Source organism: Mobula birostris, chromosome 15 (genome assembly GCF_030028105.1).
Source record: "Mobula birostris isolate sMobBir1 chromosome 15, sMobBir1.hap1, whole genome shotgun sequence".
Lineage (NCBI taxonomy): Eukaryota > Metazoa > Chordata > Chondrichthyes > Myliobatiformes > Myliobatidae > Mobula > Mobula birostris.
The window spans coordinates 78,714,277-78,729,162 of record NC_092384.1 but is presented as its reverse complement, the minus strand read 5'-3'; the positions used below and the strand labels follow the sequence as shown (position 1 = coordinate 78,729,162).

At 42.5% G+C, this 14,886-nt stretch overlaps 1 protein-coding gene across 2 annotated transcripts in view; it reads right to left on the bottom strand.

The window, feature by feature from the left end:
• LOC140210735 (cadherin-5-like) overlaps positions 1–14,886 on the bottom strand; it is a 104,475-nt gene that overhangs the window by 49,866 nt on the left and 39,723 nt on the right. For both annotated transcript variants that reach the window (XM_072279967.1, XM_072279968.1), the window contains exons 3-5: positions 12,985–13,276; positions 6,163–6,282; positions 907–1,074 (exon numbers count right to left, since the gene is read on the bottom strand). In XM_072279967.1, coding sequence (XP_072136068.1) covers positions 907–1,074; positions 6,163–6,282; positions 12,985–13,276 — 580 coding nt within the window. The remainder of the gene's footprint in view (positions 1–906; positions 1,075–6,162; positions 6,283–12,984; positions 13,277–14,886) is intronic.

Here is a 14,886-nt window from a genome sequence, read left to right as displayed (position 1 = left end):
AATGTCAACTGTTATTAGCCATTGCCACCCTGGGACAAAGGCACTGGTTTCTACTCTAACTATGTATCTTATCATCTTGTACACCTCTATCAAATTGCCTCTCATCATCCTTTGCTCTGAAAGAAAAGGCCTAGCTGACTCAACCTTAAGGCAGGCTCTCCAATGATTGACGTGTGGTATGAACACATTTTTATAGAGCTGCAGTATTACATTTTGGCTCATGAACTTAATCCGCTGATGAATCAGGACCAACACACCGTTAGTCTTGCGAGACCATGGATCTGTGCCTGGAAAGTCTTCACTCTCCAGGGAGCAGGCCTGGGCAAGGTTGTATGGAAGACCAGCAGTTGCCCAGGCTGCAAGTCTCCCCTCTCTATGACACCAATGTTGTCCAAGGGAAGTGCATTAGGACCCATACAGCTTGGCACCAGTGCCATCGCAGATTAAGTACTTTGCTCAAGGACACAACACATTGCCTCGGCTGGGGCTCGAACTCACGACCTTCAGGTCACTAGTCCAATGCCTTAACTACTTGTCCACGTGCCCACACTAACCAACACACCACATGTCTTCTTAACAATCCTATCAACTTGCATGGCAAATTTGAGGGATCTATGAATTTGGACCCCAAGATCCCTCATACCTCCACACTGCTAAGAATCCCCAATCTGAAATACTTCTTGACTCGCTGGTTGTTTCCAGCATTTTCTGCTTTTATCTCTCCTCAGTGATCTTGGAATGCTGTGGTATTAATTAGACTTTTGCAGACTGAGTTCTATGGTATTTCTCATTTGTGGATACAAATAACTTCAGCAGTGGAACTAAAGTTAAGGTCTGCCATGCATAAGGAGATCCTGCATGCTATGTCCCTGACTTTGGTGGCCAGTAGTCAGAAATAGATCTTACTGTGCTCGAAGTAGGGTGCGTTGTCATTAATGTCGGTCAGAGAGATGTATACAGTTGCTGAAGAACTCTTTCCTCCTATTTCAAATTCCATGTCCTTGGCCTGTACTACCAGCTGATAATTTTTCTTCTTCTCTCGGTCCAGTTTTGAGTTGTTTACATATATGATTCCTAGGTAAAAAAAAAATATATTATTTAAGAGCATTCTTTTATGATTCTGAATGTGGGATTCTTCACAGGCAAAACTTTCTGCAAAGGAAAGCCATCTTTATGTAAAAACTTTAGAAAGTTCTCAGAAAGTTTCAACATTCATCATCTAGAGCACCTACTCTCGCCAGTTGGCAGGGCCATGGTCTCCCAGCAGTAGAGACCCGGGTTCAACCCTGGCCTCTGTTTGTGTGGAGTTGGCACATTCTTTCCATGACCAAGTTGGCCAAGAAGCCTGACACCAGTCCAGCCAACGCAGCCTGTTTAACTAGCACCCCATTCGCTGCCCTGAATACTCATCCCCCTTCACCACCAGTGTATATTATTGATAAACTTCTGCAGTCAGTCACCCAGTATCTCCCTAAACCGAAAACCTTTCACCAAGAAGGACAAAGTCAGCGTGTGCATGGAACACATGTTCACTCCAAGTTAAACAGCATCCTACCTTGGGAAGGTATCATTCACTGCTGGTGTCGTCGTCGATGAATAACTAAAATAACTGGGCCCAGAATGCATGCACACAAACGACTCAGACATATTTTATTTACTTGTGCACAAGGAGAACAGCATGGCCCCTGTCACCCACGCTGTTCAGAAGCCAGGACAGAAGATGCCGGACGTCTATGCTGGGTTGAGGGCAGGCCCCTTTCGTCGGCGCTGCCCTCTATTGTTTGATTGGTGAAATGATAAGCCGGGTTGCATGCGTGCATGCGCCAAGGTATGTTTAATTGCTATCTTATATGTGCTATGTGTACTTTGTGCTGTATGCTTTTGGTACTGTGTTTTGCACCTTGGCCGCGGAGGAACGCTGTTTTGTTTGACTATATTCATTGGTATTCATGTATTTGTTGTTCCACTCTGTGCCAGGCAGCAACCCAGCCATTTCTTTAATATTTGTCTGCTTTTTATGTGGCCGAGTTGCTAGCTCGACGCTCAACACGGATGGAAAGAATGCAAGGAGCCGACTGGATTCAAACCCGGGAGCACTCACCTCAAACTCTGGTGTGGAATCCACAACACCACCAGCTAATTCATGTATGCTTGAATGATAATTAAACTTGAAATTGAACTTGAAAACTGCTATTTCTATACAGAATTAGCTTATCAGTTATGGATTTTGACCATTTGGCAATTTGTGTATGTTTGAATTCTTTGCTTGCAAGGTTAATCGTCATTCACAGTAGAAATGTAAAAAGTCAATAGAAACTACAAGCTGACAACCAGTGACATTTTGGAGTTAGTAAAGCAGTTTTCCCTGAGTTGTTGGGTGTATTTCACATCCTTCCATTCTTACCTGGATGTTGTCTTTAACCTTTGCCTTCCCGCAACTTTCACACTGGGTCTAAATCCTGGAATTAACTGCCCAATAACACCAGGGGAGCACCTCCACTTCAAAGTTCAAAGTACATTCAATCTCAAAGTATTTGTACTATATACAACCAAGAGATTTGCCTCCTTACAGGCAGCCACAAAACAATGAAACCCGTGGAACCCATTAAAAAAAGATACTATCAAACACACAACGTGCAGAAAAAAGCAAATTGTGCAAACTGAAATTCATGAAAGCTAGTCCACATTTGCAAAGCCAGATATCACTGCAGCAAATTCAGTAGCCTGTTAGTTGCAGGTGACAGTTTCAGTTTAGCATGGAGGTGAGTAACCCCTGTGGAGCAGCAAGCTGAACTGGCCTCCAGTTGCAACAACTTGACCTTCTCAGTCTGGCCCAAAGAACGTAGCTCATCATCTTCTCAAGGGTAGCCAGCATGGACAATAAATGCTGCCCTTGCCAGCAATATCTACCTTCTGTGAATGAATTAAGTGATGCCTCACTAACCAACTAACATGTAGCAATGTCTTGCAGACTGCAGTGTGATAATTATCCAGGCTATTCAGCTACTGATTGTATAAAAACATGGCCATGGGCACAGGGGAAAACACAACAGGCAACAAGGTCAACTTTAGGCAGGGAGAGTGAAAGCTCGGAGCAACTGGTTGTGGCTGGCTGGCTCGATGAATGAACAAGAACTGTGGATGAGAGCTGGGTTTAAATAGGCTGCAGGTGCATTCACCCTATCTATGCCCCCATGATTATTACACCAGATTAAATCAACCCGTCATTCTGCTGTGGTTGAAGGAATAGTGGTTTGTGCGTGGAATGCACTGCCTGAGTCAGTGGTGGAGGCAGATACACTAGTGAAGTTTAAGAGACTACTAGACAGGTATATGGAGGAATTTAAAGTGGGGGCTTATATGGGAGGCAGGGTTTGAGGGTCGGCACAACATTGTGGGCCAAAGGGCCTGTACTGTGCTGTACTATTCTGTGTTCTATGTTCTATAAAGTCCCAGCATGCTCTGCCTCTCTCCATAACTCATCCCCTTATTGTGCCAAGAACATAAAATATAGAACTTAGATCATTACAGCACAGTACAGGTCCTTTGGCCCACAATGGCCGTTAACCTACTCTAAAGATCAATTTAACTCTTCCCTCCCACAAAGCCCTCTATTTTTCTATCATTCAGATGCCTATCTACGAGTTACGTTTATCTAATGCATCAGAATCAGGTTTAATATCACCATCATTTATATATATAGTAATAAAAACTATAAATTACAATAAGAATATCTAAAAAATAAAGGAAACAAGTAGTGGAAAAAGAGATGGAAAAATACTGAGGAAGCATTCATGGCACTGTGCCTGTCTCTCCCACTCTGTGTAAAAAAACTTACCTCTGACATTCCCCCCAATACTTTCCTCCAGTCACCTCAAAATTATACCCCCTCATATTGGCCATTTCCACTCTGGGGAAAAAAGTCTGTCCAGCCCCTTGATCTTATCAGTGCTGCCAGGATAATCAAGGACACGACCCACCCAGCCAACACACTTTTCGTCCCTCCTCCCTCCGGGAGAAGGCTCAGGAGCTTGAAGACTCGTACGGCCAGATTTGGAACAGCTTCTTTCCACCTGTGTTAAGAGTACTGAACGGATCCTGACCCGGATCTGGGCCGTACTCTCCAAAGATCCGGACCTGCCTCTCGGTTTTTTTGCTTTACCTTACTTTCCATTTTTCTATTTTCTATTTATGATTTATAATTCAAATTTTTAATATTTACTATCGATTTGTAATCCAGGGAGTGGGAAGCGCAGAATCAAATATGGCTGTGATGATTGTACGTTCTAGTATCAATTGTTTGGCGACAATAAAGTATAAAGTATCATCTTATACATCTCTATCAAGTCACCTCTCATGCTGCTTTGCTCCAAGAGGAAAGCCCTCATTCAACAAACCTACCCTCATAACAATGCTCTCCAGTCCAGTCAGCATGCTGCTCCTTCCCTCGTTCACCTGGAGCAGTGCTAGCTAAAGGTCGCTTGTGTACCTGTGACCTAGCCTGCCCACTGCCCCTCAGTATCAGTGTAAGTAGAGATTGCACACTGATGTACTGCATCAGTCACAGGTAAGAAGAAATGTAGATGTCACGGTAGCATAGTGGTTTGCGTGACACTGTTACAGCTTGGAGTGTCAGAGTTCTGAGTTCAATTCCAACATTCTTCATAAGAAATTTTGTACGTTCTCCGTGTGACTGTGTGGGTTTCTTCCCACAGTCCAAAGATGTACCAATTACTGGATTAACCGGCCAATGAAAATTGTCCTGTGATTAAGCTAGGGTTAAATTGGTGGGTTGTTGGGCAGTGCAGAGAGGTTTAAATGGCTGGGAAATAATGTCAAAACTGGTATTGTCTAGTCTGTTTTAGATAGTCCCTTATTCACTGTATCGAATCAGACATGTCCTCTAATCCAGGCAATACCCTGGTAAATCTCTTTTGCATCCCCTCTAAATGCAGCAGCTTATGATCTCTGCCTTATAATGTGACAACCAGAACTGAACACAATATTGCCAGTGTGGTGACATCCTCGTAAATCTCTTCTGCACCTTTTCCAGATCAATGGCATTTTTTCTATAGCACGGTGACCAAAGCTGTGCACAATACTTCAAGGTACATTTATTATCAAAGTATGTTATGTAGTGTACAACTCTGAAATTCGTCTCCTCCAGACAGCTACGAAATAGAAAAAAACATTCAAAGAAACACACTGATGTTCCCAAGTGCAAAAAAACAAATCATGCTGACAGCACCAAGAACATCAAACTCCAAAACCCCAACCTTGCGCAAAAAAACCCAAACAGATTATGCAAACAGCAACAAGAACATATGTGACACTAGGAACGTGTTGGCTTTGCATTACTTGCCAACAAAATAGTGAATGTGGGGTCTTCTACATCCTCACCTCATTGTATGCCTCATCCAAAGAGTAAAGAAAGTTTGTCAGGAAAAGTAGGAGACAGAACTTCAGATTACACAGAAGATTCGGCAGATGCGTCTGAGTAATACACATAAAATGTTGGAGTACTCAGCAGGTCAGACAGCATCTCGGGAGGGGAATAAACAGCTGACATTTTGAGCTGAGATACTTTATCAGAACTTGAGTCTGCAAAGCCTCAGACCAAAATGTTGACTGTTTATTCCCCTCCACAGAGGCTGAGTTCCTCCAACAGAAGTTTAGAGGCAGTGACATTATAACCTAATTGCTATTGGCCAGGGTGTTTGAGATTATCCCTCACTATCTGTATTCAATCAGAGACGGTGTCCACACAAGCTGCTGATGGTCTCTGATTCACCATGTGCTTCCATGGAAGATCAATTTATAGTGTGCCACAGCAGTGTAGTGGTTACTGTGACACTGTTACAGCTCAGGGCATCAGAGTTTCAGAGTTCAATCTCAATATCCTCTGTAAGGAGGCTGTACGTCCTCCCCATGGAATGTGTGGGTTTCCTCCGGGTGCTCCAGTTTCCTCCCACAGTCCAAAGCACCAGTTATTAGGTTAATTGGTCATTGTAAATTCTCCTGTGATTATGCTTGGGTTAAATCAGAGGTTGCGGATAGTGTGGCTTGAAAAGCATGGGGGCCTATTCTGCTAAATCAATAGTTCTAATTCATTTCCCACTCATCAGACAGAAGTGCTCTGATTAGATCATGTGTACTACTTACCTGTGTATGGGTCCATGTTGAAATCTTCCTGCTTGCTCAGAATTTTGTATGTTACTTTGGCATTTTTGTAAACTGTTGGATCATCCGGATCATGAGCACTGACAGCCAGAACGGAGGTTCCTGTGGTGGGCGAAGAAATCAAATCAGAACTGACATAAGCTGATGATAGTCAGATCAGAACTGCCACATGTCATACACCTCTGTCACAGGAAAATACCCAATGCATATATACCACACTCCCATCTTCTATCATTTCTGGTTAAAATATAAATGATTCCTGTTGAGTTCCTAGGTATGTATATCACCAATTGCCTGTCCAGGTCCAACCATATTGATGTCATGGCCAAGAGAGTTCACCAACACCTCTACTTCCTGAAGAGGATGAAGAAATGTGGCATGTCTGTGTCAATACAAGACTACTAAGCAATCCCTGAGTACAATAAGATACAATGCTTATAAAAAGAATTCACCCCCCCCCGGAGGTTTTCATGTTTTATTGTTTTACAATGTTGAATCACAGTGGATTTAATTTGGCTTTCTTGACACTGACTAGTAGAAAAAAGACTTTTTCATGTCAAAGTGAAAACAGGTGATCCAAATTAATTACAAATACAAAACTCAAAATCATTGATTGCATAAGTATTCACCCCTCCTTCAAGTCAGTATTTAGTAGATACACCTTTGGCAGCAATTATAGCCTTGAGTCTGTGTGGATAGGTCTCTATCAGCTTTGCATATCTGGACACTGCAATTTTTCCCCATTTTTCTTTACAGAGCTACTCAAGTATTGTCAGATTGCATGTGAATTGTGAGTAAACAGCCCTTTTCAAGTCCAGCCACAATTCTTAATTGGATTGAGGTCTGGACTCTGACTTGTCCACTCCAGGACATTAACTTTGTTGTTTTTAAGCTATTCCTGTGTAGCTTTGGCTTTATGCTTGGGGTCATTGTCTTGCTGGAAAACAAATCTCCCAAGTTGCAGTTCTCTTGCAGACTGCATCAGGTTTTCCTCCAGGATTTCCCTGTATTTTGCTGCATTCATTTTATCCTCTACCTTTACAAGACTTCTAGGGTCTCCTGCAGTGAAGTATCCCCACGGTCTGATGCAGTCGCCACCATGTTTCACTGTGTGTTTTTGATGATGTGTGGTGTTTGGCTTATGGCAAAAAGAGTGTTTAATCAAATGGCCACAAAGCTCAATCCTTTTTTCATCAGACTATAGAACCTTCTTCCAGCTAACTTCTGAGTCTCCTTCTGGCAAACTCTAGCTGAGACTCGTGTGTTTTTATCAACATCTGCCTTCTCTTCACCACTCTCTCATAAAGCTGCGACCGGTGAAGCACCTGGGCAACAGTTGTATGTGCAGTCTCTGTCATCTCAGTCGCTGAAGCTTGTGACTGCTCTGGAGTTGTCTTGGGTCTCCTGGTGGCCTCCTTCACTAGTCCCCTTCTTGCACGGTCAGTCAGTTTTTGAGGATGACCTACTCTAGGCAGATTTATAGCTGTGCCATATTCTTGCCATTTCTTGATGATTGAATTAACTGTACTGCAAGCAATATTCAGTGACTTGGAAATTTTCTTGTATCCATCTCTTGACTTGTAATTTTCAATAACATAGGAAAAACTATTTTGTGGAGTTGCTTGGAGTGTTCTTTTGTCCTCATGGTGTAGTTTTTGTCAGGATGCTGACTCACCAGTAGCTGGATCTTCCAGGTATAGGTGTCTATTTACTACAATCAATTGAAACACCTTGACTGCACGCAGATTTATATATAGCTAGGACACCTTAACTAATCATGTGACTTCTATAGCCTATTGGCTCCACCAGTGATGATTTGGTGTGTCATATTAAGGGGAGAGGGCAAATACTTATGCAATCAATTATTTTGTGTTTTATATTTGTAATTAATTTGGATCACTTTGTAGAGATCTGTTTTCACTTTGACATGAAAGGCTTTTTTTTTTGTTGATCAGTGTCAAAAAAGCAAAATGAAATCCACACATGAGGAAATCTGCAGATGCTGGAATTTCTGCTGCGTTCACCAGCAACTTTTATGTGTGTTGCTTAAAATGAAATCCACTGTGATTCAATGTTGTAAAAACAATAAAACATGAAAACTTCCAAGGGGCTGAATACTTTTTATAGGCACCGTAGATTCTTGATCTCATAATCTACCTTGTTATGATCTTGTAGCTTATTGCCTGCTCTTTCTCTGTAACTGTAACACTTCATTCTGCATTTTATTGTTATACCTTGCATTACCTCAATGCACCGTGTAATGAATTGATCTGTATGAACAGTATGCAAGATAAGCTTTTCCACAGTATTGTGGAGGTTAAAAAATTTTAGCATATCCCTGTTGACCTTTATCAATTTTTATCAAGGCACCACAGAAAACATCCCAACTGGATGTATTACAGGTTGGTATGGCAACTGCTCTGCACGTGACTGCAAGGAACGGCAGAGAGTTGTGGACGTAGCTCAGGGCATTACAGAATCCAACCTTCCCTTAAGAACTCATTCCACACTTTACTCGGTGCCTCAGTAAAGCAGCCTGCATAATCAAAGGCCCCACACACCTTGGACATTCTCTCTTCTCCCCTCTCCCATGAGGTAGAAGACACAAAAGCCTGACAGCACCTACCACCAGTTTCAAGGACAGTTTCTACCCTACTGTTATCTGACTTTTGAATGGACCTTATATAAAATAAGACAATAGATCCTTAGGGAGAGGCTCTCCCTAAACTGGAAGATGTAGAATCTTTGTAGGTAGAGATTAGAAACTGCGAAGGTAACAAGACTCTGATGCGAGCCATATACAGGCCTCTGAACAGTAGACAGGATATGGAATATAAACTACAAAGGGAGATAGAAAGGCAACGTTCTGATAGTAATGGGATATTTCAATATGCAGGTAGATTGGTAAAATTCGGTTGGTGCTGGGTCCCAAGAGAGAGAATTTGTAGAATGCCTATGAAATGGCTTTTCAGAGCAGCTTATGGTTGAGACAACTAGGGGAAAGGCTATTCTGGATTGGGTGTTGTGCAATAAACTGGAATTGATTAGAGAGCTTAAGGTAAAGGAACTCTTAGGGGCCTTTGATCATAATATGATAGAATTCACACTGCAGTTTGAGAGGGAGAAGGAATTCTCGGATGTATCAGTATTACAATGGAGTAAAAGGAATTACAGAAGTATGAGAGAGGAGCAGGCCAAAGTTGATTGGAAGGGGATGATGGCAGAAAGCCATGGCTGGAGTTTCTGGGGCAATTCAGAAGGCGTGGGATAGATACATCTCAAAGATGAAGAAGTATTCTGAAAGAGAGGCTGAAGTACTCATGGCAGACAAGGGAAGTCAAAGGCAGCATAAAAGGAAAAGAGAAGACATAATAAAATTAGTGGGAAGTTAAAAATCAATGGAAACAAACTGAAAAAGCTATGAGGAGAGAAAAGATGAAATATGAATGAATGCAAGTTAGCCAATATAAAAGAGGATACCAGAAGTTTTCACCCCCAGATATACAGTATAAAGAGTAGAAGAGGTATGAGTGGATACCAGACCACTGGAAAATGATGCTGGAGAGATAGTAATGGGAGATAAAGAAATGGCAGATGAACTTAAGTATTTAGCATCATTCTTCACTTTGGAAGACACCAGCAGAATACTGGAGGTTCGAGAGTGCCCGGGGCAGAAGTGAGTGTCGTTGCTATTACTAGGGAAAAGGTGAAAGGTCTGAAGGCAGAGTCATCTGGACTAGATAGACTACACCCCAGGTTTCTGAAAGTGTTAGCTAAAGAGATTACGGAAGCATTAGTAATGATCTTTCAAGAATCACTAGATTCTGGAATGGTTCTGAACGACTGGAAAATTGCAAATGTCACTCCACTTTTTAATAAGGGAGGTAGACACAAGAAAGGAAATTATAAGCCAGTAAAGTCTGACTTCAGTGGTTGGCAAGATGTTGGAGTGCATTATTAAGGATGAGGTTTTGGGGAGCTTGGAAGCACATGGTAAAACAGGCCAAAGCCAGCATTGTTTCCTTAAGGAGAAATCTTGCCTGACAAATCTGTTGGAATTCTTTGAGGAAATAGCAAGCAAGGTAGACAAAGGAGAGTCAGTGGATGTTGTTTCTTTGGATTTTCAGAAGGCCTTTTGACAAGGTGCTGCACATTAGGCTGCTTAACAAGATAAAAACCCATGGTATTACATGGCTAGGAAATAGATGATTGGCTGAATGGCAGGAGGCAGAATTGGAATAAAGTTGGCCTTTTCTGGTTGGCTGCCGGTGATTAGAGGTGATCTGCAGGGGTCAATATTGGAACCACTTCTTTTCATGTTGCATGTCAATGATTTTATGTCCATAAAGTGACGCTAGGTTGTACATAAGGTGACTGGCAGGAAATAATAAAGTAGTGGTGGAGTTAGTGGGTGGAGGTGTTGATCAGCCTTACTGCTTGGGGAAAGTAGCTGTTTTGGATCTGTTGTTTCTGGCATGCTATGTGGCCTGCTCCCTAAAGGGAGTGGGACAAACAGTCTATGAGCAGGGTGAATGGGATCCTTCATGATGCTACTGACCATTTTCTGGCACCTTTCTGTATATATGAAAGGGTTAATGTATGAAGAGCATTTGATGTTCTGGGCTTGTACTCTCTAGAGTTTAGAAAATGAGGGAGTATCTCATTGAAGTCTCTTGAAAGGCCTAGACAGGGTGGATGTGGAGTGGATATTTCTTATAGGGTGAATCTAGGGCCAGAGGGCACAGCCTCATAAGAGAGGGACATCCATGTAGAACAAGGATGTCTCCTATTTTGAGGAGGAATTTCTTTAACCAAAGGGTAACGTAACTGTGGAATTCATTGCCTTGTACAGCTGGGGAGGCAAAGTTATTGAGTATATTTAAAGTGGAAGTTCAAAGATCCAAAAAACTTTATTGTCATTCTAACCGTACATCAGCTCTGCAGGGCAGAATGAGACAAAGTTTCCCAGGAGCAGTGCAATCATAACATAACAAACGCAACACTAAATAATAAACATAACAATAAATAGTAAAACACAACAGCCACATGTCAGTTAAAATCAAGTTATAAGTGTGCAGTGCAAGTTAAAAGTGTCCAAAACCGTGTCAGGTGGAGCAGCTATTTAGCAGTCTGACTGCCTGTGGGAGGCAGCTGTTTAGTAGCCTTGTGGTTTTAGTTTTGATGCTCCTGTAACGTTTGCCTGATGGCAGAAGAACAAACAGTTTATGGAGAGGGTGTGAGGGGTCTTTAATGATGTACCGCGTCTTCTGGAGGCATCGACTCTGAAGAGGTCTTGGACAGAAGGTAGGGAGACCCCAATAACCTTCTCTGCTCCCCTAACCACCCTCTGCAAGGCTTTTTTGTCGACAGCACTGCAGCTGGAGTACCAGGTTGTGATGCAAAAGGTCAGCACATTCTCAACCACGCCTCTGTAGATTGTAGTTAAGATGTTAGTGGGGAGTGATGCTTGTTTAAGCTTCCTCAGAAAGTGCAATCTCTGCTGGGCCCGTTTCACAATCCCAGTGGTGTTCCTGGACCAGGTGAGATCGTCTGAGATCTGCACCCCAAGGATAGGTTCTTGATTAGCCAGGGTGTCAAAGGGAAGAAGGCAGGAGAATGGGTTGAGAGGGATAATAAATCAGCCCTGATGGAATGGTGGAGCAGACTTGATGGGCCAAATTGTCTAATTCCACTCCTAGATCTTATGGTCTTATGATCTAAGGTGGACTCCTGACCTCACAACCTCATTACCACTTCTCACCTTAGCATTTACCTGGACTGTGGCTGTAGCTGTTATTTTATTCTGCATTCTGTTATTATTTTACCTTGTTCTACCTCAATGCACTTTGTGAAGATCTGATCTGTATAAATAGAATGCAAGGAAAGTTTTCCACTGTGTCTTGGCACACGTAACAATGATAAACCAATTCCAATATGAACCTGTCTAAGATGATTGGTATCACTATCAGAACCAGAATCAGGTTTATTAACACTAACATCTGATGTTAAATTTGTTCTTTTGTGTTAACAGAGAAAAAATGCTATTTGTTACACAAACAAATATTTCAAATAATAGTGAGGGCTCATGGGTTCATGGACCATTCAGAAATCTGATGGCGACAGGGCTTGAAGTTGCTAGCTTACTGAGTGGGTTGAAACAGTTCTGATTATTGCCGTATCTGTGGCTGCAGATTTCAGCTCTAGTAGTTCTAAATGTGGGCACATGGCCAAGTGGGGAGTGACTTTCCAGGCGCAGATCCATTGTCTTGCAAGACTAACGGATGCCTTTAATTTAATTTAGTTTAGTTCTAAATGGGAATATTGATGATTCCCACAGGAACTATACAAAAATAGTCATTCTTCTCCCGTGATTTTTTTTTTTAAAACCAGAGGAGAGGTGAGTGCGGTGGGAAAGGTGATCCTTAGGCTTCCACAGTTGTCAGCTGTTGATGGGTCCAACACCTTCCTGGGTCTCCATAGCCCAGCTACTTCTCTGATGTTCTCTCTAGACAAGGGATTCCCAACCTGGGGTCCACAAACCCCTCAGTTATGGTAGGCGCCCAAGGCATAAAAAAGGTTACAAACCTCTGCTCTAGATCCTGTCCAATGCCAGCACGTCCCTTCTTAGATAAGGGGTCAAAACTGCTCAGAATACTCCAAAAGCAGTCTGAACAGTAAAAGCCTCAGGAAGGAGCTGTACTCGCTATTGAACCTGTAATTTCCTTGCCCTGGGAATTGATGGAGGGACAGGTAGATCAAGCTTTATTTTCTCCCTGACCCCTGTTGATGTGGCTAGGTCCTTACCTTTGCTGGACATTTCAGCGACGGTTCCATTGAATGGATCTTTGATGAATATGGGTGCATTATCATTGACGTCCAGTACTTGAATAGTAAAGTTGGTGACGGGGCCAACTGGCTGCAAAGTTTTCTTGTCAATCACAGTTCCTTGCAATTTGTAGTGATCCTTCTTCTCCCGATCCAACTCTCTGTAGACAACAATATCGCCAGTGTCGGGGTCCACCTTAAAAATAGTGCCAGCTCCCTCACCCTGGATTTGATACCTAGTTTGTCCTTCCTTGTGCCAAACTGACTGGATCTGGAAAATAGGATTTAAAAGATTTTGAAGTTCAATGTAAATTTATTATCAAAGTACCACAGGACACACAAAGCTGCTGTGCAGGTTGACTGTGTGGTCAAGAAAGCATACAGTGTATTGGACTTCATCAACTGTGGGATTGAGTTTAAGAGTCGAGAAGTAATGTTATAGCTTTATAGGACCCTGGTCAGACCCCACATGGAGTACTGTGCTCAGTTCTGGTCGCCTCACTACAGGAAGGATGTGGAAACTACAGAAAAGGTGCAGAGGAGATTTACAAGGACATTGCCTGGATTGGGGGGCATGCCTTATGAGAATAGGTTGAGTGAACTCAGACTTTTCTTCTTGGAGTGGCGGAGGATGAGAGGTGACTTGATAGAGGTGTATAGTGAACTTGGCCTTTTCTCCGTGGGGCGATGGACAGCTGATAGAGGTGTATAAGATGATGAGAAGCATTGATCGTCTGGATAGTCAGAGGCTTTTCCCCAGGGCTGAAATGGCTAACACGAGGGGACACAGTTTTAAGGTGCTTGGAAGTAGGTACAGAGGAGACATCAGGGGTAAGCTTTTTACGCAGAGAGTGATGAGTGCGTGGAATGGGCTGCCAGCGACGGTGGTGGAGGCAGATACTATAGGGTCTTTTAAGAAACTCTTGGATAGGTACATAGAGAACAGAAAAATAGAGGGCTATGGGTAACCCTAGGTAATTACTAAAGTAAGTACATGTTCCGCACAGCATTGTGGGCTGAAGGGCCTGTATTGAGCTGTAGGTTTTCTCTGTTTCTACTTATACAGTATTTCACCACATGCAACCCTGCACTTCATTTTTTGTGGGCATTTACAGTAAATACAAGAAACACAATAGAATCAATGAAACTCCACACCCAACAGGATGGATAAACTGTCAATGCTGAACCTTCACAAACTTTTAAGAATGTAGGTATACTGCCAAGCTTTCTTTGTAATAGCACTGATGTGCTGGTACCTGGACAGATCATCTGAAATGATAACACCTAGGAATTTAAAGTCGCTGACCCTCTCCACCTCTGATGAGGACTGCCTCATGGACCTCTAGCTTCCTCCTCCTGAAGTCATTGATAAGCTTCTTGAACATGCACTAGGTCATTGTTATCGGCAGGTCTGTGTACAAAAATAGTTGACTCCAGGCCAGTGTCAAATTTTTTCCTGACAAAAAAATCTGTATCTACAGCCAATTTTTGTCTGTATAAATCCATTAATCAGTGTTCCAACTACTTGTGTCAAGTGTCTCCCAACACTGCACTCTTCCATTAGAAAATATAAATTGTTTACACAGATATACCTTATAATTCCTCAACCTACTACAGCTTATAATTTACAAAGAAAGTAGTTTGCTTTCTGACATTATTTCTTGTTAGGTATTTATGTGCTTTTCAATTTGGTATTTCGTCTTCCCATTCCATAGATAGTCTCTTCCTCTACAAATCCCTTTCTCCTACAGACAACAAAATTTCTTCCTACAGGGGAACAATTGAGAGCATCCTGACTGGCTGCATCACTGCCTGGTATGGGAACTGTACTTCCCTCAATTGCAGGACTCTGCAGAGAGTGGTGTGGACAGCCCAGCCCAT